The sequence below is a fragment of the Zootoca vivipara genome, chromosome 1 (assembly GCF_963506605.1).
Source record: "Zootoca vivipara chromosome 1, rZooViv1.1, whole genome shotgun sequence".
Classification (NCBI taxonomy): Eukaryota; Metazoa; Chordata; class Lepidosauria; order Squamata; family Lacertidae; genus Zootoca; species Zootoca vivipara.
In genome coordinates this window covers 34,784,138-34,808,963 of record NC_083276.1, presented here as the reverse complement: position 1 = coordinate 34,808,963, position 24,826 = coordinate 34,784,138, and the positions used below count along the sequence as shown (strand labels likewise).

Sequence of the window (24,826 nt, the reverse complement as noted above, 5' to 3'; positions counted from 1 at the left end):
ATTGGCCTGCTGGAGCAGCCAATCAGGCGGCTGGCAGAAGTGAATCTGCTACCTGATTGGCCTGTAGGAGCAGCCAATCAGGCTGCAGGCAGAAGTCAATCCATAATATAATTGGCCCACAGGTGTAGCCCTGAAGTAGCCAATCACGCAAGGCCCATTGTGTAAATAATGTATATAAGCAGATGGTTTGGGGAAAAGAGCCATTCGTCTTCTCTTCTCCTCCTTGATGACTATGAGCTGAATAAAGAGCATGAAATTCACTCTTGACTCCGAGTATATTTCAGTGATTGAAAATAGGCTTCCATATATGAAGAAACTTATCTTCTGGGTATTTATTATGCAAAAAAGAATGTTCTGTGTGTAGATGCCATTTCTGGATTTTCCCATCCAGCATTTTTTGAGCTGCCTCTGCAGTTCCTGCTCTTGGACAGAGCCTACAAATGAGACTAGCAGCTACGACAGCGCAAGTCATGATGTGGGAGAGGAGTTCTAAATCTTTTTTAAAAAAATTACATACATGCCTCAAATAATTTATTATCAATCCTTAATTCTGCTCTAATATGTTGCACTTCTTCCAAAAACAAACAAGCTGTGAACATCAATTGGATATAGGGATGTGATGGTTTCTTGTGATGTTGAGAAGGACTGTGCCCTTTGGATCCTGAAAACCTATGCCAGAAGAATGGGAGAGGTTTTCAAAAGGTGGTGGTGGTGGTGAGGAGAGAATGGGTGGTGTTAAACAAGTTAAGCAACTTTATTAAAGAAATACCTGTTGACAGGTGGACACCCTGAGACCTCTGCTTCTTCTGGACCATCTCCCTCCCACAGCACAGACCCATCAAAAACATGTAGGAAGGACCAGGACAGGCAGGTGAAGACTTCAAGGTGTCTGCTCCAGCTGGTCTGGTTTTGTTTTAAAAACAGGGTTTTTAATGCAGCCATGGTGTTTTATGAACATTGAGAGCTGCTTTGAGAACACTAGAAAAGAGGGGTTCCAATCTGTAAATGAATGAAATATCCATGCCTATATATACTATATTAACTCTGAACAACAGATGCTGGGAACAGTTGTCCCCTTTATGCTCTACTTGTAAAAGACTGCTGTCCAGGAGTAGATCCACTTGTTACAAGTTCACCGTTACACCACCAATAGCCACAATTGACTGGTTTCAAAGCCTACAGAAAGTTCTACCAAGATGTTCAAACTTTGCTACACTTATATTGAAGAATACTTCCTTAGTAACATTTCTAATTCTAAATAAAGCACTTACCTACACGTACCTTTCCTCCACTCTTTCCAGGCACAGTCTGCAATTTAAAGCTCTGTCTGAGCACACACACCCCTTTTTTTTGCTCTTTTCCCTGTGGAAACCTGCTCTTTTAATAGGAGCAAACTTTGATGGAAAACATGGATTGATGTTTGCTCTGATTCAGCTTTAAAGAGTGGGTTTTCATGGGCAAAGCCTGGAGGATTTTTTATTTTTATTTTAAAAAAAGCTTTGGCACAGAGCATTTAAAGATTCTGCTTGGAAAGAACATGGCAAATGTTAACTGTGGATAAGCCTATAGAGAAGTTGAATGCCAGTGTATCCCAAATGTGGGAAGGAACAGAAGTAATAGTTTAAGAGACCAACTTGTTTAAAAATGTACTTAAGGCAAGGGTTGTAGTTTAAAAAAAAATTTAAAATCAGGTTTTATTAATAAAATAGCAAGCACACCAATTTAAGTGAAGAAAATTAGCTTTATGTAAATTAGAAAAATGACTTGTTAGAATTTTGTTCAAATGGTCAATTCTGTACAATTTACAATTTTACATACAAAATGTATAGCAAAATACAGTACACATTCCTGAGTCTCAGTTCTATGGATGATATTTTTTTATTTTTCTACTAATTATTAAGATGGAAATACTGTAAATATCCTAGCATTTGGTTTATTTCAGATAATACTGGCACAAAAAGGCAATGGTCGCCAATACAATTCTTAAAACAATTAATAGCTCACACTATTAGTATAGGCCTCTATACTAAAATACAATCCACTGCCAAGATGTAATGTTTTGTTTATTCCAATGACTCATTTGCAACTGAATACAATACAAGCCCACTTTAATAAATCTCCCTTTGATTCCTATGCATTTGAGTCGATACATCAAATTTGCCCATGGGGAGATCATCAAATGATCATGATAGAGAATGAGGTATCTTATGCAGAGAAACTGTGCATCAGAGCAGTTTTCATATTATTAACAAAATATGAAAGCTTTAACCACCTCTTTAGCAATAGCATGATAAATTTAAGAAGATATTTCCTGCCTAGGTGGGATTTTGTGGATAGTATAAGGTATGTTCAATCATACATATATGTGCTTAACTTTGGAAATATAAATCCTTCAGATAAGTAGAGCTTCATTACAGTCATGAGAACCTAAAGTTCCCAATAGTACTTCATGTGTGGATTTAAGATACACAAAAGTGATTTTACATACTTTTATGGACTATTATTATTTTATTTGTATTTATTAAATTTGTATGTCGCCCTCCATCTGAAGATCCAAAGGCAGTTCACAAGAGACCAAGAGAACATCCAATACTTTTACTTGATGATGTCGTTTGCTAAAATTAGCAGCTGGAACATGTTACAGCATTGAAAGGAATTCATGAATTAAAATTACAATTCAACTGTGATTGCAGTATTAGTATTTTCAACAACTACTGCGGCTTAGTGTTGAATAGTATCCCAGATTTATGTATCTGAGCCTAGTCAAACGATATTCCAAACCTGGAGCCCTGGTGGCAACTGCTGCCCCCTGAATTAACACTCCACCTTGAGCTAGCCACATTTTTGTGCCATTAATCCTAGTGCAAGATATAAAATTTCCTGCTTATGGGCAAAGATGTACATTTACCATACTCCATGGGAGCTAAACGTGAACACGTACTCAGTAATTCATTAGTATTTTTGCTGAAGCAGCTCTCAATGCTTAACCTGCAAAACTGCTTTTAAAAATGACAAGTGGTTTGTTTTTAAGTGTCGATTGTTCCACACTGGGAACTGCTAACCAAAGTAATAATGGTAATAAAAAGCAATATATGGGGGCATGGATGGTTCTGTTACATTGTGCATTGACAGATCGGACAGGATTTCCTTTGATGTATTTGTGCTAATATCAAAGTGTGAAATAAATAAGCATGTCAAGGTTCCTACATATCTAATAAAATCTTCATTAGGTTAGAATGCTGCACAGTGCCAAGAAAGAACTTAAAGAAGCTAGTAACATGGTTAAAAAAATGATATAAAGTCTGTCTGCACCCTGATTGAGCAGGAGGAACCCTCTTCTGGATTGGGAGCTGTGAATGCAGAGCCTATGGGTTTCCCATGTCCATATACAGCAGTACTGGCTGTGAATGTAGTTCCTACTACTGACTGAGTCAGTGTGTAGGCAGGCACATGCATGCACATCTCTGGAATTGGGTTATAATGTGCTGATTTTCAAAGTTTAGCAGAATGAAATTAAAATTAAAACCCTACTTCATTACAAGGGCAGCTAGAAATGAAAAGGGGCAGTTTGCCGTGTTTTATCAAAGTGCTTAGGATTTAAAACATTATTCACAGAAAGTTGGTCTTTAGCTGAATACTTTTCCCAGGATTCTTGGAGTGCCTAGGTGTTGCCTTGTCCTTGATGCTTTCCTGATTGCCCTTCACGGCCGATTCAAGCCTCGCCTTCATTGGCGGAGAAGAAGCCATTAGTTTTTTGAAGACTAAGGAATATTGTGGACCAATCTGCATCAGGTACTGTAAAGCAAACTCATGAAGACTCCTTGCTGAACTCGTAGCTGATCCTAGGGCGTTCTCGTCCAAAAGAAAAGAAATAAGGATTGGGAGAAAGCAAGCCACTAGCTGAGCTCCTGTGAAAAATGAAAAGCAAATGATTAATACCACTAACTTCACAAACATCATTTAGGCTGCAGTTCAAAACATAACAGCAAACCCCACTAAACCCAGCAGGATTTGCTTCTAAGTAACCATGCACTGGATTGCACTGTTAAAATCATTGTTGCAACTAGTTATTTAGGGCTCCCCCCCCCCCCCCGCTCTGAGTGCCCTTCCTGGGGCCAATCTCAATGTGGGAGCATGGGTGGGTTTTGAATTTAAGCCCTTGGAAGGGGCTAACAAGTGGCTTTACTATGACAGAAGAGCCTTTACTTCTCCCTGCCTCTAGCAAGTACCCTTCCAGCTGCTTGCCACCTGACCTTCCCACCTTTTCTTAGTGGCCAAATATCTGGAATCAAGCAGAGAATTCCTCCGAAGACTATTTATATACAAAGAGATTGTCAACAACAGAAAAAGGTAAATGCAAAGTTATTAATGGCATTTTAAAAACCAAGTGATACAATAAAATGTATTTTTGACTTTGGCTATAGTCTACAGCAGGCATCCCCAAACTTCGGCCCTCCAGATGTTTTGGACTAGGGTTATTGTGCTCAGAAGGTTTTTCCAACACTGCATGCATTTGCTAGATTAAGTAATAATTTAAAGAATACTTTTAGAAGTAGTCTCCAAGTGATGAAATGTTAACACATTAGCACTGTCATGAGTCCTGAACATATTGTCACAACTGAAATTGCATTAACAGAGACATATTTTAATTAGCAACCGATTCCAGACGTCAATCTATTTTGCCCTACAAAAGACACTTACGATGTTCCTCCTCGGCGAGAGCTATAACAGCAGCCACGACTTTTATCCCTTCCTGAATAACCTGAAGTTCAGCAGAATTCTCAGGCTTGACTTTCTCCGTTTCCTGCAGTTTGCAAACAATTGATGACGCCAGTGAATGAATGTAAGGATATGAGATAGTTCTATTTGGATACTGGAAAATGGTAAGGAGAAGTTGGTAGCATTTAAGTTGCACCTAAAAAGACAAAGGAAAATTCCAAGTTAAAACACAAACATGTAGTATTAGAGAGCACTGCTGAACTGCATTTGGGGGGGGGGTGTCCTGTGTATCAGTACATTTATCAGAAGCAGAAGAAGACTGCACCAATGTCAGTAGCAAGATCTGCTTTCAGATATGGCAGGAAAAGACCAGAGTAAACTAGGAGTATTAATGCAGGTGTGCTGCCAGATACCAGCATATATGAGTACACTGTCTTCTTTCCCTCTTTCTGGTAGCTGTAAGCTGTTCTATGTGCAGTGACCTTGAACTTAGGGACTCCATATTGCCCAAATCAAAATAGAAATGCTGAGATCCGTACAAAAAAAACACCCCAACCCTTCAGTATCAAACAGAAGAAAGCATACTTTTTAGCTTTTCCACAAGATGTACTATATTAGATATCCCTGACCACTGGTCCTGTTAGCTAGGGATCATGGGAGTTGTAGTCCCAAAACATCTATAGGGCTGAGTTTGCCTATGCCTGGTTTAGTGGTTTCTAAAGGTAGAAAAGGTAATGAACATATCTAGATAGACCATCATTTCATCCAGTTATCAAAGTCCAAGGACTCGTCTTCTCAGATGATGACGCGATATGAAATGTGTAAAAATTTATTTCTATGCAGCATGTTCTTAATGATGCTATAAATAAAATTGCATACCTGCCTGCAAACTTTTGCCACTTGTTTAAAATCCCAAAATTTAAGACTAGGGGTAGGCAATCTAAGGCCCATGGGTCGGATACGGCCCAATCGCTTTCTCAATCTGGCCCGTGGACGGTCCGGGAATCACATGTTTTATTTAAAATGCATCTCTGGGTTATTTGTGGGGCACAGGAATTCGTTCATTTCCCCCCAAAAAAATATAGTCCGGCCCACCACATGGTCTGAGGGACGGTGGACCGGCCCACAGCTGAAAAAGGTTGCTGACCCCTGTTTAAGACCATTAACTCAAAGTAAGCAATTGTTAATTTGGTATTTGTTTGTATAAAACACATTTCTATACTGCCCTGCAAAAATTCCAGGGCAGTTTGTAATAATCAGTATGAACACTATCATAGCAAGGGGAAATATAAATCTGGGAGGACAAAAAGTATTGCCTGGTGCCTAAAAGACAATAACAAAGACCCCAGGTGTGTCTCCCATAAGAGATGCATCCCAGGTGAAAAGACCCTTTCCCCTGTAAGCCATTTACTTTACTTCAGATGGTTGAAGCAGCCATCATTCAGTGCAAGACAAAGACTTGCCTTCATCATGGGCTGAGAGATTTTCTACTGTCTTGCCCTAGAATTGCCTTAGTGATAATCAGTGGGCTCTGCTGCCTAGTAGGCAGAGGCTGAATGTCGACACCAGAGAAGACTAAGGATGAGGAAATTTCACCAGAATAAGTGTTGCCATGTTATTTCTGTTCCTGATACCAAAGCTGAATGTGAACTTTTATTTTGAGAATCAAGCTGCTTTGAGGGTCTCCAAGGCTATACAGTGAGATAGAAGCATTCTAAATAAACCATTCAAGGCTGAACATAAAAACATAGCAATTGTAGATTTCTAAAGAATGAAAACAATATGCAGGACTTACAATAGGATCTTTAGATTCCATTGCTGACTGAAACTTTTCAATGCAACACTTCTGAAGGCACTCCATGGTAACAACTTCTGGACTTGTAGACAAAATGAATATTGTGACTGCAGTCAGCAAACTACCTTCATCCAATTCTTGATGAGCACCATCTACCAATTAAAAACAATCTTAGATTTGTGTTCTGAAACTGGTGCATTTCATCAATCAAAATACATAAATCAAGATGCTAAGATCAATTTTATCACAAATCAACAGATTTTTCAGCTAAACACGGTAGATAAACATACATTTTTAAGCATGGAGATTAGATACTCTTAAGAACTTTTACTCAACACCAACTATTGCTGAAGAGTGTTTGAGCCCTCCTTTTCGGTCAGATTTTTTTTAAAAGTAAATTGTATGCATTTGCTTTGTATTAAAAAGCTACAATATAGAGCAAGGGTGGATAACTTTCCAGGACCTTTTTAGTCATCTGCAGTTAAGAAGATGCCATGGATGAGACCTCTGCCTAAGATCATGGAATGTTGTTGGCCAGCCCAAATAATGGGCCAGACAGACCATCTGTCTTAACATGACTGCTTCATCTCCATTATTACTACTGCTACTGCTACTATGTATCTTCCAGAGCTGAGCCTTACTCAGGTGTGCTCTGGGAAGCCTCAACTCTGATTAAGTCATTCCTCCAGGGAAGTCCTTTGGGAGAAAAAGAAGGAAAGGTGTGAACAATGAGCGGCATCCAAAGGCTTTTGAAAAAAAAAGAGAAGAAAAGTGAGTAGAAGGCAGGAACAGAAGGTGCTCGGCTCTAAAAAGATGCACAACATCAAAACGGTAGAGAAAGCAAAGATAGGTATGGAAGAAGGGTCTGACAAGGGGAAGAAATGTGTGTAAGCCAAGTTCTGCCCAAAGTGCAGTGGGATTGAGAGAGCAAACTGAGCTGTGAAGAGAGCAAAGTAGGGACTCTGGGTAGAGGAGGCAGCAAGGTCTAAGAAGCACCATAAAGGGTGAAGAAGCCAACTCCCTACCTTCTTCAGCAACCCAACTGTCACATATAAGTTACCAGAAACTTGTTCAGATGCCAGAGGTTACCTGGAACTTCATTTTTTGTATCCAGACTGTATTAGTACTAGACTAAATGTTGCATACTACTTACTAGGAATCACTCATTGGTATGGTGTTTATGATATTTAATTGTTGGCAGACCTCATCCCCCACTCTTATACTGTCTTGAGTTACAGACCAAACACCTTCCTCAGCCTTAATACCTTGATCCCAAAAGTTAAGAATAGTGACCAAAGCACTGCGGAGCAATTCGTTCCAAGCAGTTCGGCTCTTCTCTGCCCGGGCCATGGGAGAAGACAGCACTCCTTTAAGAGCTTGTAACGATGAAGCAACAGTCAAAGGCAACTGGCCTGTGGGTAATTTCACAGCAGTTTCTCTGAGAACTCCAATAATCAGATACAAGATAGTAGGAAGAACGGCAATGCTTCCTGTAGGATATGACAAAGGGGTGATGAAAATATTATGGTTAGGAAGAAATACCTTCTGGTGCACATTATACAAAGGACAAGTATTGAGCTTGCATTCCTAGAATGGGAGAATCACTCCCTACACTGCTTCTATCTTCCTGGCAAATGAAACATCTTGGGAGCATCCTACCTTCTGGTGAGCAGACTGCAGGAACATCAGAGAGGATTCCTAATGCCACTGATACTAGTCTGCTTCCATTCTCCGATAACAACTGAGGCTTTCCAGATGTAATTCCAGGGCTGCCCGTTATCTTAGGGTTAAGCTGAGGCAACTGCCTTACGAGAATGCACACACACATCTCCAGGGTTGCAAAGACTAAGGACTTTCCAGGTATCAGCCCTCCTGTGTCTTTGCCTTCTCCAAACTCCGGCAAGGTTTCCTTCTCTTCAGCTCCGTCATCAACTAAAATGGAAGGACAGAGATAGATAGGAGTGAGGTCTTGTCAGCATATAAACACCTGTGCTGAGAGGTCTCCACTTGATCTGCTACCAGGCTGAGTTCAATGTGTTAGTATATAAAGCCCTTAACAACGTGGAGAGCAGTTTACCTACAGGATCACCTTACTCCATATGTACCCACCCAACTGCCTCAATCGGCAGAACTGGCACATAATACCTGCACCACACCTGAAAGATCTTGACCTTTTAGTGTGCTATGGAACTCCCTGCCTATTGATATCAGGCAGGCACCTGCATTGTATTCCTTTTGGCACCTGCTGAAGACATATTTATTTAGCCCCAGCACCTTGGGCTTCTTTGGGAAGAAAGAAACAACAGTTGTTTCACTTGTAGGGTATGAATGCCAACTGTTAACACATGCTACAGTGGTACCTCTGGTTACGAACTTAACTCATTCCGGAGGTCCGTTCTTAACCTGAAACCGTTCTTAACCTGAGGTACCACTTTAGCTAATGGGGCCTCTCACTGCCGCCACGCCACTAGCGCACAATTAATTTCTGTTCCCATCCTGTGGCAAAGTTCTTAACCCGAGGTACTACTTCCAAAGTGTTAGTAACCCGAGCTACCACTGTATATTAATTCTGATGCATACTATGCTTAACAGCTATGTTCATTATTAAAAGGAGGGGGTGGTTTAAATTACCATCACTAACTAAAATAAACCTATATGGGCTCAGCTCCCATTCTCAGAAATAATCTAATGCAGGGCAAATATGGAAATAAATTAGAAATACAGGTTAAAAATCTACTATTAGCATTACGCTACCGGTGAAAAGAACCGCAGCAATTTATTTATTTTTACCTACGATGGTAATAAGATATTTAGCCAATTCTAACACATAATAAGAAGGGCCCTGCTTAAGGGTGGCAGGAGAAATTTGAGCCAGAGAAGAGAGAAGCATGAAACCTGCGTGGCTCGCAACTCCCAACCGTTTATTGTATGAGATCTTGCTTGTTTTTAACTGATGTTGGTTTTCTCCTGTTTGTTTTCTTTTTTTGTATTTTGCTTTGTTTTTATGCAGTTTTTATGTATTGTCTTCAATTGATTTTATGTAAGCCACCTTGTGTGTGGAAAGCCAGCATATTAAGTTAAATGACAACAAGAACAATACCTTCTGCACTTCTACGTTTTTCCTTGACATGTTCCTGAGCTGCAAAAAGAATCTGTCGAACAACTTCTAGAGCAGCAAGTTGAATGTCAGGGGACTCTCTTGTCACTATAAGCCGATGTAAAACATTCAGCAGCTCAACACTCAGCTCCTGTATAAAGGGAAACAGGAAAAGTGTGGAACACACAATGCAGCAACACACATGGTGAAATGTATCACAGAGGCTATTTCAAGCGGCCTTCACATTATGTCATGAGAAATCACAATGAGAGAAAACAAAGGAAGCAATTTCTTAGAGATGTCGGGCAGAAGCAATTATTGTAACACTGAACAATTCATAATTCATACTTAGGATTTTCAAGAGATTGTTACCTGATCGCCACCAATCTTAGACCTTGGCCAAGGAACATCAAGCAGCACTCGTAAGGCATGTAGGCAAGAAGTAATATTTTCCATGCCTGAATCTGACCGAGGAGAACATAGAAATTCCACACTAATTCCTAAGAAGAGAAGGGAGAAATTATGCTGTGAACAGAATCAGAGTTGAATTTCCAATAAAACATCAGTCAATTGACTGGCCACTGAAATTTGACTTGTGCTGTTGTTATCCATCTTTTGGTGCCAGCTTTTTGCACCAGGCATTTGAAATATGATTTTTATTGGGCCTGTGCTCAATATACTAATATATATTAGTACTCTTCCAACTGTATGTTTCAGTTTTGTTTTGTTTTAAATTGTTATTCACCCTGAGATCATTCAACATGAAGGGCAGATTGGAAATCTTTTAACAAATAAGATATAAGTAAATAAAATTCTAGTTCCCAGAGACTGGGAGAACTGGGTTTCAGATCCTCTGACATTCTGGGTTAACAGTTCTCAGTTAGATGGGACAATTAGCTCAAATAGATGGACCACTGGCTTGATTCAATGAAATAATGGTGAAATTCTGTAGTAATCCCATAAAATGCAGCAATTTTATCAACAGTAGCGTATTAACCACTTCGACATGTGCCTAACAGCTCATACTGATTTCCCACAACAATCGGAAAAAATACATGAGAAAATAACACCAGGAAAAGTTCATGCATTTACTAACCCAAAACAAGATGAAATCTATCAGTGTTCACATCTTCAGGTGATTTTACAGCAGCTCTAGATGTTGAATCTTGACACATTGTAGTTGGGGTGACAGGTCGAGAGAGATTAGATAGACCTTCATCTGCGTCACCTACAAGAAAACCTGTGCTGGTAAGCCACAAAGCTGTTGCATGGAGAATCAATGCCCAGGAGTTTTGATAGTGTGGCCTTGAATTTTCAATTGTCTCTGCAGTATAGAAAGCACCACCTACAATTAAAAGCAACAAATGTTTAGCATATTCCAAACAGCTCAAGGTATCTTTGTATTTACTACTTTAATTACACTTTTTATGGTTAAACAATGAGGAAGGTTTGGCTAGTTATTCTTTAAAAGTAATATTCACAAATCATCAAAGATGACTTCAGTAAACTTCTTTTTAAATTCTGCAATCTTACAGGCATCTTCTCACTCAATACAGTTTCAGCTGTATTGTTTTTAATATTCGGTTGGAAGCCGCCCAGAGTGGCTGAGGAAACCCAGCCAGATGGGCGGGGTATAAATAATAAATTGTTGTTGTTGTTGTTGTTGTTGTTACTTATGCATCCACATTTTTAAACATTTCATTTTAATTTTTTGCTGACAACATGTTACTGGCTACGTTCTGAGCCCGGCCTTGGCTGGGGAGGGCAGGGTATAAATAAAAAAGTTGTTGTTGTTGTTCGTTAATTTACAGAATCAGGCCCAAACTATGTGGCATCAAAGTTAGTATGTATTTGCAGAATGTATTTTATGTGTACAGTCAAACCTCGGTTTATGCCTACCTCGGCGAGTGTTTACATCCGGGTTCTGTGGCGTCAGATGCGCAGACGCGACCTGCGCAGTGCGTGCGTGCGCAGAAGCACTCTATTGGTGCTTCATGCACACGCAGAAGCGTGCCTTTGGCGAGCGACTGCTTCAGCGAGCTACCGCCTCCGCGGAACGGATTGCGGTCTCAAAGCGAGGTACCACTGTATGTATTTAGATGAACTGAGTCATGGGGTGGGGAAGGGTGTGTGTGTGTGTGTGTGTGTGTGAGAGAGAGAGAGAGAGAGAGAGAGAGAGAGAGAGAGAGAGAGAGAGAGAGAGAGAATTCAACAGTGCTTGGTTTGTTTTTGGTTGTTTGTTAATCTTGTTTTGTTATGAGTGCAACAATGCCTTGTGAATCTTATGACTTGTGTTGTTTAGCTTATTTTTAGTTAGTTGTGTTGTTAATAGTGTTTTACAGAAGGTGGTTGTTTTACTGCTGATTTGTAATTTTTTTGCTGATGATTTGTTACTTATTTTATATGATTTATGTTGTAATTGTGATGTTCTATTATTGTTATCCTTTGTAAGCCGCTTTGTGACTTGTGTGAGTGAAAAGCAGCATAGAAATGAATGAAATGAAATTGTATTGTTCTATTTGCCTGCCTACCTTCAGCAGGAAGTTGAGAGGCAAATTCTGAAGGCAAAGTTAAGAGAGTATAATCCTGGAGTGCAGCAAGCCAGAGTTTGCTCAGATTGCCCAGATCTGCTTGGACTAGCTCCAGAAGTTCATCCACTGAAGATATTTGATCCTTGCAGCTCTCCTCTGTGATGTTTATTACCAAGGGTGGTCTGTTGACATCGCTTTGCTTTTTCTGCCTTTCCACTGCAACTATATAGACCTGTTGAAACAACAATGTGAAAGGACAGTCTCGTCGAAAGGCCACTGAATATAGGGGCAAAACCTACTGGGAAGTGTTGCTGAGTTGTATGCCGTTTCCTTGAATAAACAGTTAACTTCACTGGCAACTGACTCTGCTTCTTCGTGCATCTGACTCCAGCCCTGACAACTGAATGGACCAATGGTCTGACTCAGTATAAGCAAATAGGAATGTTCTCCAGTAAGGAAATAGGAAATGCTCCCCAATTCCGTGAACATCAGGGTAAAATCCAGATGTTTTTGCCAAACACCACAACTCAAAACTAGATGTTAACCCCTGTAGATATTCAAATGTCTATCCACAAATTACAATTGCAAAGCACTAGTGCCACCATAAATATGTATATTAAAAAATACCTCTGCCCAAGCTTTCAACACAGCTAGGATCTCCATAACTGATGTGCCTTCATTGTACAGTTGACTTTGGGCTTCTTGTCCCGCCTGTATTTTGGTCAAGGATGTCACAAGCAATTGATGAACCCTCTGAAGGTCACTAGGGTCACTTACTACACCACTTGCTATCCAGGCACTGCAAACCTAGTATGATACAACAGCAAACAATATAGTTATTTTTGTAATGCTACAAAACACTATGCCTGGGTTTGTGCTCTCTTATTTACTTACTTACTTAGGTTATTAGCTTTCTCTCTGCTCTGGCAAGCCCATTATGCAATTATATTTAATGTTCAGAGGTGAAGCAGTCTCTAATATTAATTTTAAAGAGACAAGATAAAGATAATCTTTATCAAGTTTTACCTGTGATTGGTCAAGAGTTGATGAAATTTGAATACATATAGTTTTTTTAAAACTTGCCTGGCATGCTTTTGCTGTTACATCAGGTGGTGTTTCAGAAGTAAAAGCCGGTCTAAGCGCTGCACCAACCTAAAATAAAATAATTTGATAACATGCTAAAAAATATTTGAATATTCTGAAGAAACTGGCCCAGTTAACATATTCTTACAAATCTGAGTATGATTCTCTTAAAAGGCAAAAGGTGCAACATGCAGAATTATTCCTAATAGTTTGCCAACTTGATGAACATTTCGGGACCAAGTTATACATTTCAGCTGCCACAGAGGCTATCTGGTTTCTGCTACTCTTCATACTGGTAATTTGGTAAGCTATGTTATAGTAACATATGTTATAAAATATTTTCCAAAATAGGCCAGTTCCACCACACATTCACAAAACCAGCTCTTGATTCACTACAGTAATGGCTATTGTTATAAATTCTATTCAGCCTGTGTAGTAAGACGCCAATAATATATTCCTTTATAACACGTTTTCAAGTGCAATGTAGAGTTAACTCTTAATATGCATTTTATTTTTCAAACGCTTCTAGAACCAAAAGCCTACTTACATTTGCTTGATATTGTTCCAGAATCACATGACCTGGGAACTCTGGCTCCGGCACAGCAGCAAACTTCCGAACAAGAATTAACAACATCTGAAGGCCAGAAAGACGAAGCTGGTCACTGTGATCAGTGGCAGCCATAAAAGCCATGCGGATCAAGTCAGCTAAGTGCAGTACTAGGAAATCATCTGGTGGGGTGGGGAAGGCAAACATCATTTTGTTAATATGAAAAATGTATTTTAGTGTGGACACTTAAAGCATTGGTGCCTATCTCCCACCCCCTCTTCTTTCCCGTCCTCTGAATTGTAACCTATACATAAATAGGCATCATTTCCTGCTGAACCAGGAAACCACCGATAACAACTGCAGATTGTCAACATTCTGCATAGCGTCAATGTTTAGGTGCAACATCTGGAAAAGTTTGCTTAGGTAATATTAACTTCCAGGGATAAAGCTGTGTTAGTCTGTAGCAGAAGAAAAACAATCAAAGCGTTTGAGACATCTAAAAGATGTAACAAATTTATTATGGCATTAACTTTATGGACCAGATTTCATCAGAAGCGTCAACCATTACCCTATATGGAAAAAGCAGGCCAAAATGGTCTTGAAATATAAAAAGCCCATGTTAATTCAATTAAAGTTCAAATGTCTGCAAAATAACACAATAGCAGCGTTGGATGACAAAATCCCAGGTTTACTCTCCAATCAAAAAAGGCTCCAGAGTAGTCTAAAGCCACAAGTTATAAAAACATCCCCTACCCTGAGGATTAACATCTAAGAGACATTACAGAAAAAGGAGGAAGCATTGGGAGGGAGGAGGGGGAAAGGCAATCTTGGGCATTAGTTCATAGTTACAGAGTTACTGAAAATGCCCAGCTGGAATGGAAACAGTTCAAGGAGAGGATGAGCAAAATGTCTGGCCTTTCAGCAGAGCTGGAAGAAAGGATCCGTAGAACCATATCTCTCTCCTATAGCCTGATGGAATGGCTACTGCTAGATGGCAGCTTAGTATATGTAGCAGGACAGGAAGCCAAACTGTGGTTAGTTTTTTTTTACTCAAATGGCCATTTGACCCCACTGTTACATTTCCCCCACCCATCTAAATCCACCTGCCAACTGAGGACAATACAACATGTATCTAATAATACTATCTGCATTAAGTTGACTCTAGTCTCTGAAAAGTTTGTGCCATAATAAATATACAAACCTCTTTGTTCTTCAAGAGTATTCATTTTTCTCTCGCTCACAAATGAGCGTACTAACAATAATCTGAATACACATCTCAATGAATGTCTATTGCAATAGCTGCAAAGAGATTTTGTTGGATACCATTAAGCTACAGTTTGGCAAATTAAATTTAGACTGCAATCCTAAACCCACTTCCTTGCAGCTGATGTCTGCATAAACATTAGGACATACCTCTTGAATCTCTTTGCTTCATTTCTTGTGCCAGAGCTATGTCAAAGTGAGCGTTGCCTGCGTTCTCACACTGGGCGATAATTTTACACACACACTCTGCAGCAAATACTCTAGTAGACCATCGAGGATGAGGGAAGGGGTGCAGCTTTTCATCGTTCTCCAAAGCTAATGCAAATTCATCATCCCCTTGAGCTCCCTCTTCTTCTTGGGTAGTGTCCACTGAAACCACTGTGATGAAATCTGCATTGAGATACAAACAGGGAGGTAAAGTGCAAAACACTTAATGGATCTTTACCCGTCAAAGGCTTGGGGTGTATAACAGGGCAAAAGGGGAGCAGGAGGAATAGGGAGGAGGAATGAGCAAGAGGTGTGGGGAGTGGTGCAAAGGAGACTGATTTATATTTTTTAAAATATCACAAAACTAAGAGAAACTATCAGTCTAGGAAAATAAACAACTTTTTCTTTGTGGCAAGACATAGGCACCAGCAAAGCCTTGCTAGGAAGAGAATTCCATAAAATCAAGTACCACCACTGAGAAGGCCCATTTCCCTGGGGCCACTTGACTCCCTTCTGATGTCACTGGAGGAGGGCCTCCAATGATTCCGCTGCATGAGGCTCCTCCTTTTCCTCTGTGGTCTTCCGACTTAGAAGTGTTTATGAGTTACTCTTCTCACATTACATGAAATTACTTGCAAAATAGGTTAAGATATCAGCTGATAGTATGTTCAGTTGATTCATTTATATAATGAGAAAATCTACTTTCTAGGAAGAAGGCATCAGCACATACCAGCAGAGGCAGCTAGAACATCTTTGCAGAGTTTAAGCCAGAAGGAGAGTTTTTCCACTCCCATTGATATAAGCATATGGCTCAGGGTCTCTCTGATATCTTGACATAGTTTTGGATCCAGTTCCTTGTCCAACAAGCTCAGTAATGCACCTTCAAGGCCTACTTCTCTGATGTTAATGCCTGTAAAAGCAACAACAGTGTGATTTGAATTCATCTGCTGAGAAACAAGCATGAATCACAGTACTTAAAAGCTGACAAAAGTTTTTAAGTGCAATACTGTGGCAAAATATTTAACCCTGAAATAATATCAAAATGCTGTTGCTCATCTCATCTCTCTAGCATCATTAATGCCCAAAGCATAACTAAAACCAAACACACTTCAAGACATTACCTACCTCCATACCATGACTCTGATTTCCCCCCAGGATCCCATATAGTAAGAAAATGTCTTGGGGGAAGTGCCATTGTATTATTTTTTAGAGCCACAGCAATAGTCCAAATGGACTTATTTCAGCCGTCTGTTCCAACATACAGTTGCCTATTCCTTTAATATGACCAACATTCTTCTTGGAAAGAAGAAAAATGAAAGAAACATCGTCACTTCTGACAGAGGTAGTCACAATTTCAGGGGAGGGGGTTATGCTGATCCCTGTCCATTCAGACAGCAGACCACAAACTAGCTAGGTCAGCATGGGTAGCAGACTCCAAAAGAAGGGTTGTACACTTCCATACCCCTCCTTCTGTTGGGTTACCTCTGTGGCACAAAACCAGCCATGGATGAAGCTAGTGTTTCAACAGATCATGAAAGCTACATCCCAGGTTACAGTATAAGGTCAGAAATAAGCTCCTACAAGCCATTTACGTGAATCAAAATACGTATTTATTTCATTTGTATCAATGGCGGCGCTTCATGCTCCGGCAACGGAGGGTGGGGGCGGAGAGCAGGCGGGGGTGGGGCTGGCGTGGCACGCCACCCACAAAGGCATGAAGCGCTGCCTCTGAGGGTGGGGCACCCAGCACGGGCGGGGGGCACCTGCGATGGCACCCCACCGGGATTGCGCCGCCAGGGGCGGTGTGCTCCCCCCCCACTCCTCTTCCTCCGCCAGTGATTTGTATTCCACCCTTCTTCCCAAAGTCACCCAGGACAGCAAGCAACATGTGATTATACATCTTTAAAGTAATTCCAATACTGGGAACAGTCTCAGCTTAAAGAAGGAAGGTCTTCAGTAGGCATCAAAAAGACAAGTACAACATAGTAAGGATTACTGTGTGTATCCAGAAAGCAGGAAGCCAGGCATGATGAAAGATTTGGAAGCAGCTTGCCAGCACACATGCTTTTCTGAGCAAAGTGTGCAAATCAGAGACAAAACAGGCAAAAAAGAAACAACACAAATGTGTCTGTTTCTGGACTCTACTGCTTTAGACTGCAAAGTGAGTGATTTCATGCAAAACAAAACAAAACACCAGCCTTGCACATGCAAAACTACCATGAGAAAAAGAAGACTGAGACAGATTCATTTCTCTGGCATGACAGTTTTATATGAGGATATAGTTTTGATGTGGTGCAGCAGTCAAACTCCCAGTCCTTCAGTTTGAAGAACTATAGGTTGGAACAGATAAACATGTGCCTTTTAGGAGTGCCTCCAAGCAGTCAGTTTGCAATACACAAATATCTGCAGGATTTTGCATGGCAAGATACAAGTTACACAAAACCAAAAAAGCATTTAAGAGGGGAAAACATGATGGATGATACCCGGTTATGGTGGCCTGCATGTGTCTGTTGAATCTCAATATTACCTGGACTAAAGTCTTCTCTGCTGTCTTTAGCAAGGGCCACAGCATGTTCAGATACCTCAGCTGCCTCTCTTTGTACAAGCTGATGCAAACAAGCTAGTACTGCTCTCCTCAACAACAGATACGAACTAGAGAGATTCACCTGAAATATATAGACAAAGGATGTAATCTGGGTTGCACTTTTATAGGTGGTATCTGAAAGACAGGAGCCTTAAGTTCTTTAAGCAATAACATTTCTGAAACAAAATTAGAAATCAGATATTAGAGAAGAAAAAGCCAGAGGACAGTAGTAAAAATATCTGAGCCAACCTCCACTATATTGACTGTGTCTGGCTGGTGTTAACAGTTCCATCTATTATTTCATGTTAAGTTTCTCACCTTGAACAAACATGGGGGAAAGGTGGGATACAAATATTTGTTTAAAAGCAAATGAACAGAAAGATTTCAACTACTTTAGCTATAAATAAACCAAACCCTTATAAAATAAAACCTATTTTTGGTTGTAGTCAATTAATAAGCATCATTTATTATTGTGCACCTTTTCTGTGTGCTGCTCTGGTTCGCCAGAAGCAGCTTTGTCATGCTGGCCACATGAACTGGAAGCTGTATGCCAGCTCCTCGGCCAATAATGCGAGATGAGTGTGCAACCCCAGAGTCGGTCACGACTGGACCTAATGGTCAGGGGTCCCTTTACCCTTTACCTTTTACCTTCAAAAAAATGTGATTCACATCACAGGCATATAATAATTTTAATAGAACATTAAACAATTTATAATATGGGTAAAAAGTTGTCTTTTACTGAATCAGGCCATTGGCCCAACTAGTTAAGCACTATCCTATACTGACTGACAGTGGCTCTCTGGGGTTTCAGACAGAAGTCTGTCTCAACATTACCTATCTATGAATGATAATACAATAAGGTATGTTATGAATGATGAAATATTGCTGTCTTTATTACATATACACAGCACATCAAAGATACTGAACTAATGTAACACCAATCCTGGCCTGACTGCATTGACTGCCAATTAGTTTCTGAGCCCAATTCAAAGCACTGGTTTTGACCTATAAAGCCTTAAATGACTCGGGACTGCAATACTTCTCCCCATATGAACCAACCTGGACCCTGAGAGGTCCAGAGGGCGGCAACAGGAGAACAGGCCTTTTCTGCTGTGACTCCCTGCTTAGGGAATGCCATAACTGTCAAGTCTCCCATATTTTGCTGGAAACACCCGGATTTAAATCCATTTCCCGAATTGAAAAATATCCCGTAAATCCCCGAGATTTGCAGCTCCTGCCGGCGCCGGCAACCATGTCCCGGCTCCTGGCTGGCTGTTTGCTCACTTGGCTTTGGAAATCGCCTCTGCACATGCCCGAGAATGCACAGAAGCGATTTCTGGTGCCCAGACATGCGGACACGGGCAGCCTGGCACCGGAAGTCGCTTCTGCGCGTGTCTGGACATGAGCAGAACAGATTTTTGGTGCCGCTCTGCCCATGTCTGGGCACCGGAAATCGGGCAGAGCCGGCACCGGAAGTCGCTTCTACGCATGTCCAGACATGCGTAGAAGCGACTTCCGGTGCTGCGCCACCACTGATCCCTTATTTTCCCTTATTTTCCTATCCGGAAGTTGATGCCTATGAGGGAATGCTCTCCCTAGGGAGGCTCATCTGTTGCCTTCTTTACATATATTTAGGAGCCAAGCAAAACCAGCCCACTTCTCCCAGGCCTTTGGCTAAACAACCTATGGCCTTTTAATGGTTGGACAGTGTTCTCGAAGCCACCAACATGAGTCTGACCAAACTGTGGGAGGCAGTGGAAGACAGGCAGGCCTGGCGTGTTCTGGTCCATGGGGTCACAAAGAGTCGGACACGACTAAACAACAACAACAACATGGCCTTTTAAACTGGGGTGTGTGGTTATTACTTTTGTTTGTTACTATGTTGCATATTTTTGTGTTTTTATATTGTAAACCGCCCTGTGTTCCTCAGGTGAAAGGAAGTATAGAAATAATAATAATAATAATAATAATAATAATAATAATAATAATAATAATAATAGGCTCTCTACCAATGGGTATGGCATACTACAAATACCCACTATAGCAAAACCTGCAGCTCTCTTATATTAGCCACCAAAATATTGCTGTTTCAGTACTAGTTTAGAGAATTTCATCATCTTAACTTGCAAACATAGACATATTTAAAACATACAAATTTTGCAGACTCATTAAAACTACTCTCAATAAATCCCCGAGTATATTAAACTCGCTGCATTAGATCTAGGCCAGAATGACAGTATCTACTAAAATTCGAGTTTAAATGGAGGTTCTAAAATGACAAATGAGACAAACTAAATGAGCATGGAATTATAGAGAAAGTTAACAAGTTCTTTATCATTTGCTATCTTGTATCCATTTAGAAGCTTGAAAAATGGGGCAGAGCTGGATACATGCTACAAAGAAACCTTGAAGGGAGGTAATGTACCTCATTTGTCAATGGGAACTCATCAGAATGATAGGAGTAACAAAAGGAGGTAAAATGGACACAAAAAGTGCTATGCATTCACAGTTAAACAAACTGAGACTGCATCTAATAATTTATTACGTTGCTGCATGCACACTAACTTATCAAGGTAATTTGATGCATAGAAAAATATGCCTATCACATATTTAAGAAACCAAAAATAATAAGAAGTTAAGATTTCAAGTATACAAATGCTTTATGCAACATTGATTCAAGCTGATCTCACACTGAGATTAATGCATGCTTAAAAAAACGCCAGTTCCTTTTTTCATATGAAAAAGCCAAAACACACAAGTTTAACTGCAAGACAAATAACAATGCTCATTTCTGATCTCTTTCATTTTTAAGAGACCGAAAATGGCAAAAACAAACACAGAAAAAAAATGCAAGCAGTACATACAAACCACACATACAAACCACACCCACACACCCTTAAAATGGTGGTCTCTCTCTCTTTTTTTAGTTTAAGATGTTTTAAGTTAAATTAATGCAAAAATAAAATAGACACAAAAATAAAATATACACAGCAAAGTGTGTGTGCCAGCTATAAAAATGTTAAGAAAGAATTTGGTTAGACCGGAACAAAACATAACTCAACATGCTAAAAGTTTTTCTTGACATTAATGGTTAAATAGAGAAAATTAAAAAAGAACACTGAAAATTGCTGAAATTTTAACAGTGCACAGAGACCTACCAACACAGAATTTTCCAACAAGGTCTCCTGCACAAAAACAAATGATAATCCAGTCATGACAAAACCTAGGTATCAGAACCCATAGTGATCCCAACCTTCAACAATGGAAAACACATTTACTGCCGCAAGATGAGCACTTGCACATTTCAAGTTTCATTACTTATTACTCCACATAGCTGCCAAGTTTTCCCTTTTCTCGCGAGGAAGCCTATTCAGCATAAGGGAAAATCCCTTTAAAAAAGGGATAACTTGGCAGCTATGTTACTCCAGGTCCTTAAAATGAAAAAGCCAAATGCTAATACTAACTGCTGAAAGCAGTTTTATTGATTTTACCGTTTTATCTTTTGTAAACCTTCTTTGAGGGTTGTTGGTTTTTAAAATAAAAAACAAACAAACAAACAAGCAGTTTATAAATCTTATGAAACAAACAAACAAACAAACAATGAACTGATAATGCTAAACTGCATTTGAAACCAATTTATATTTTTAAATTTACACCAAAGTACTTGCTGCTTTTTAAAAAGAAAAAGCAGATCATACATAATACCTATAGCAAGATGGAATAGTTCATATAAGGTCGTAATCTAGAGGATGCCATGAGCAGTGGCTGCCTTTGGATTGCAGCCAAAAGTTGTCAGGAGCGATTCACAACTGGTACTCTGAAATCATAGGACCCCAACCAAAATGTGCTGCCAGAGCTAGTCAGAGAGCCTAATCGTCATACAGTCTGATATAAAACTATTTCCGTCAAAGTCTATCTACACCAGGGATAGGCAACCTAAGGCCCGTGGGCTGGATGCGGCCCAATTGCCTTCTCAATCCGGCCCGTGGACAGTTTGGGAATCAGCGTGTTTTTTCATGAGTAGAATGTGTCCTTTTATTTAAAATTCATCTCTGGGTTATTTGTGGGGCATAGGAATTTGTTTTTTGTTTTCAAAATATAGTCCGGCCTACCACATGGTCTGAGAGACGGTGGACCGGCCCACGGCTGAAAAAGGTTGCTGACCCCTGCTCTACACAGTGGTTGCTGGGGCTCATTGGGAGTGGAAGAGTGGGAGGCAGGGAGATGAAAAGTAGGTTGAGTCATAACCCAACTAATTCTAATTTTGTCCCCTTCCTTCTCTCTGCTGACCATAGCTGCCAAGTTTTCCCTTTTCTCGCGAGGAAGCCTATTCAGCATAAGAGAAAATCCCTTTAAAAAAGGGATAACTTGGCAGCTATGCTGCTGACTTCTACAAGGGGAACACTGAGACTAATGAGGAAGAAGCTGACAGCCAGGGCCTCCCTATGAACTGGTTTTAAGTAAGTCATGTGGGGGCTGAGGAAGGCAGAATGGGCTGGTGGGGCAGCACCAATAAACTGTCTCTAACGATTCATTATAAATTAATATGTGGGTGCTTTTTTCTCTTAGACAGCATTAAGTCCATATATTTCTATTCAAAAATTTCAGTATTTTAGAATTACCGGTAAGACATGGCAAAAGTACTCACTGACTTTGTATGTTTCCAATGTCTCATTCCAACTCAGGCAACATTATTTTACAGACCTATCGAGGAATCATTCACTAGCACATACTGTAATGTGATACACAGATGCCATCAACTGCTAGCAATGTTCTTCTACTCCCCACACAGGACAAAACCAGTAAGTGGTTACACTAAAGGATAAACACAAACCAGACACCACACCGACAATTTTTAGAAGCCAGTGAGAGAACTTTGCAATATCCCAGGGCGCTCTGCCAGTAACCAAAGACTCACCATACTTCCAACAAATAAATTGTTTCCCCAGAACAATTTGTTCATTTTCAGTTCCCACCCTGAAAAGGCAGGTATTCAAAGAAATTAACCTGCCTCATGGAAGTAGTGCATGTTTCAGTTTATGCATCTGAAAAAGGGGACATTAATGACTAAAAAAGTATGGCACGCTAACGATTTTTAAAGCTGCAGTTCCAATGCTCTGTTTCCAAAGTTGCAAAAAGAGGGAAAGCTCAACATGTAAATATGTACGGTACTTACACACAGGCACCGTACGAGGCTAGACAGGTTTACATGACGAGGAGCAAACATATGAAGTTGCTGAAGGCAAGAGATGGCTTGAGCTTGGACAAGGCAGTCAGGATTATCTTGCATCACTGCACAGCCTAGGAGACAAGATGCCCTCAAGGCTGAAACTGTAGTGCTGCTGCCTATAACATTGGACAAAGAAGGAAGGAGAAAGATTTCCCCCGGTCATGTTCTTTTAACTCAAATAGCAGTTAACATCAAAAACCGCATTACTGTTTGTTCAATGTGTGCACCGCCTACGCTAAATCTTCTAGATCACAGTACTTCTAACATTTTTTAAAAAAGAAATACATAACTTAAAATACATAAGCTCACAAAACTTCAAACAATGACACTAAACAAAACTACATGTAAAAAATATTTCCCCATACAAAAAGGACAATAGTAGAAATTCCTGAGACAAATTGGCCAGAAGGAGGATGTTAACTCTAAAGCCCCAGAACTGTGCAGGGGGCAATGCATATTGGGACACTGGCATGGAACTAGAGGGCTTTACCCCTTTCCCTGTGGCTGCAGTCCTGGTTAGGCACCCAGTGCTGGCAATTTGCGTGAGAAAAAACCTGATTAGCTGCATTAGGAGTTCCTTCTCCCCCTGCCCACACTGCAGACATGGGATCTCAATCCACATTGCAGCAGGCAGCAAGTGGTCGAACACCCTACCTTCCGTGCCAAGGTCCTTGAATGACTTCTCACCCTGCACTGGCTATTTCTGTAATAAAAACCACACACCCCAAAGCAATGAACATGGTCAATGTCACTCAGATAGTTCATCTAGGCCAACAGGGAGAAGGGCACCTATATGTACCCAGAGGGAAAATTTGCCTAGACCTCAAGACTAGTAGGGGTTCTCCAGCCAGGGGAAAAGAGCACTGGTCATTTGAAGCACTCAAGAACAGAAGCATGCAGGTCACATTCAATTTACCCATTAAATGAGCTTTGAGGGCTACAAACTACACCAGTGTTTCTGAAACTTGTGTCTCCAGCTGTAGTTGGACTACAACTCCCATCATCCCTAGCTAGCAGGGCTAGTAGTCAGGGATTTTGGGAGTAGTAGTCCAACTACAGCCGGAGACACCCAAGCTAATGGTGTGATTGTGCAAGACTTTGGAAAATAATTCACCCCAATATGCAGAAGTCTGAACATTGTTTTAGTTCTTGTTGTACTCCATACACATTTTGCTAAGTGAGAACTAGCAAAGCAATATCTCCCAACTTCATAATCAACAGCCTGGTTCCTGTATTGTCATTATGTCGCGAATATGTGCATACCTTGCAACTCAGGACCCAAAGTAGCGATAAGTGCATTTAAACAGCGACCAAGGCTTTGATGAACTTCAGCATAAGCAGGAGGCACAGTCAACAACAACATAAGAACAATAGAGAGGGTAGGTTCCACATGCACGTGATACAGAGGACCAGCAGAATCAATGACCAGTGACAGAGAATGCAGTGCCCAGGTCTGTAAAATACCAAAAATGCTGTGCTGTCACACATACAAATGCACAAACATAAAATAATTCGCAAACTGTGACCAAAAATAAAATTATTGTGTAAAATGAGTGTACTTCTGTGAGATGGTGCTAAATAATATACTAATAATTTGGTATGACAACATGACTGGAAATGATAGGAGTTTAAGATGAATGACCTGAAGAAACGGAATTGCTCCTCACGGCAGAGCTAAGGGAAGGGAGAAGTGAGTAAGTACCGATTCTGGCATATATGGACATAGACATGATATAAACTGGCCTGAACTTTCTTGCCTTCCTCAATGCA

General features: G+C 40.4%; 1 protein-coding gene across 3 annotated transcripts in view; it reads right to left on the bottom strand.

The window, feature by feature from the left end:
* Positions 1 to 507: 507 nt before the first annotated feature.
* Positions 508 to 24,826, bottom strand: part of HEATR5A (HEAT repeat containing 5A) — a 59,243-nt gene continuing 34,924 nt past the window's right edge. For 2 of the 3 annotated variants that reach the window (XM_035109897.2, XM_035109907.2), the window contains 18 exons: positions 24,320 to 24,509; positions 23,003 to 23,172; positions 20,985 to 21,011; positions 17,770 to 17,908; positions 15,973 to 16,152; positions 15,186 to 15,425; positions 13,773 to 13,954; positions 13,226 to 13,294; positions 12,770 to 12,949; positions 12,143 to 12,374; positions 10,708 to 10,956; positions 9,984 to 10,111; positions 9,615 to 9,762; positions 8,174 to 8,446; positions 7,780 to 8,004; positions 6,515 to 6,666; positions 4,702 to 4,915; positions 508 to 3,908 (listed from right to left, as the gene is read on the bottom strand). In XM_035109897.2, coding sequence (XP_034965788.2) covers positions 3,610 to 3,908; positions 4,702 to 4,915; positions 6,515 to 6,666; positions 7,780 to 8,004; positions 8,174 to 8,446; positions 9,615 to 9,762; positions 9,984 to 10,111; positions 10,708 to 10,956; positions 12,143 to 12,374; positions 12,770 to 12,949; positions 13,226 to 13,294; positions 13,773 to 13,954; positions 15,186 to 15,425; positions 15,973 to 16,152; positions 17,770 to 17,908; positions 20,985 to 21,011; positions 23,003 to 23,172; positions 24,320 to 24,509 — 3,297 coding nt within the window. In that variant the 3' untranslated portion in view covers positions 508 to 3,609. The remainder of the gene's footprint in view (positions 3,909 to 4,701; positions 4,916 to 6,514; positions 6,667 to 7,779; positions 8,005 to 8,173; positions 8,447 to 9,614; positions 9,763 to 9,983; positions 10,112 to 10,707; positions 10,957 to 12,142; positions 12,375 to 12,769; positions 12,950 to 13,225; positions 13,295 to 13,772; positions 13,955 to 15,185; positions 15,426 to 15,972; positions 16,153 to 17,769; positions 17,909 to 20,984; positions 21,012 to 23,002; positions 23,173 to 24,319; positions 24,510 to 24,826) is intronic. The other variant, XM_035109925.2, reaches the window with a different exon arrangement.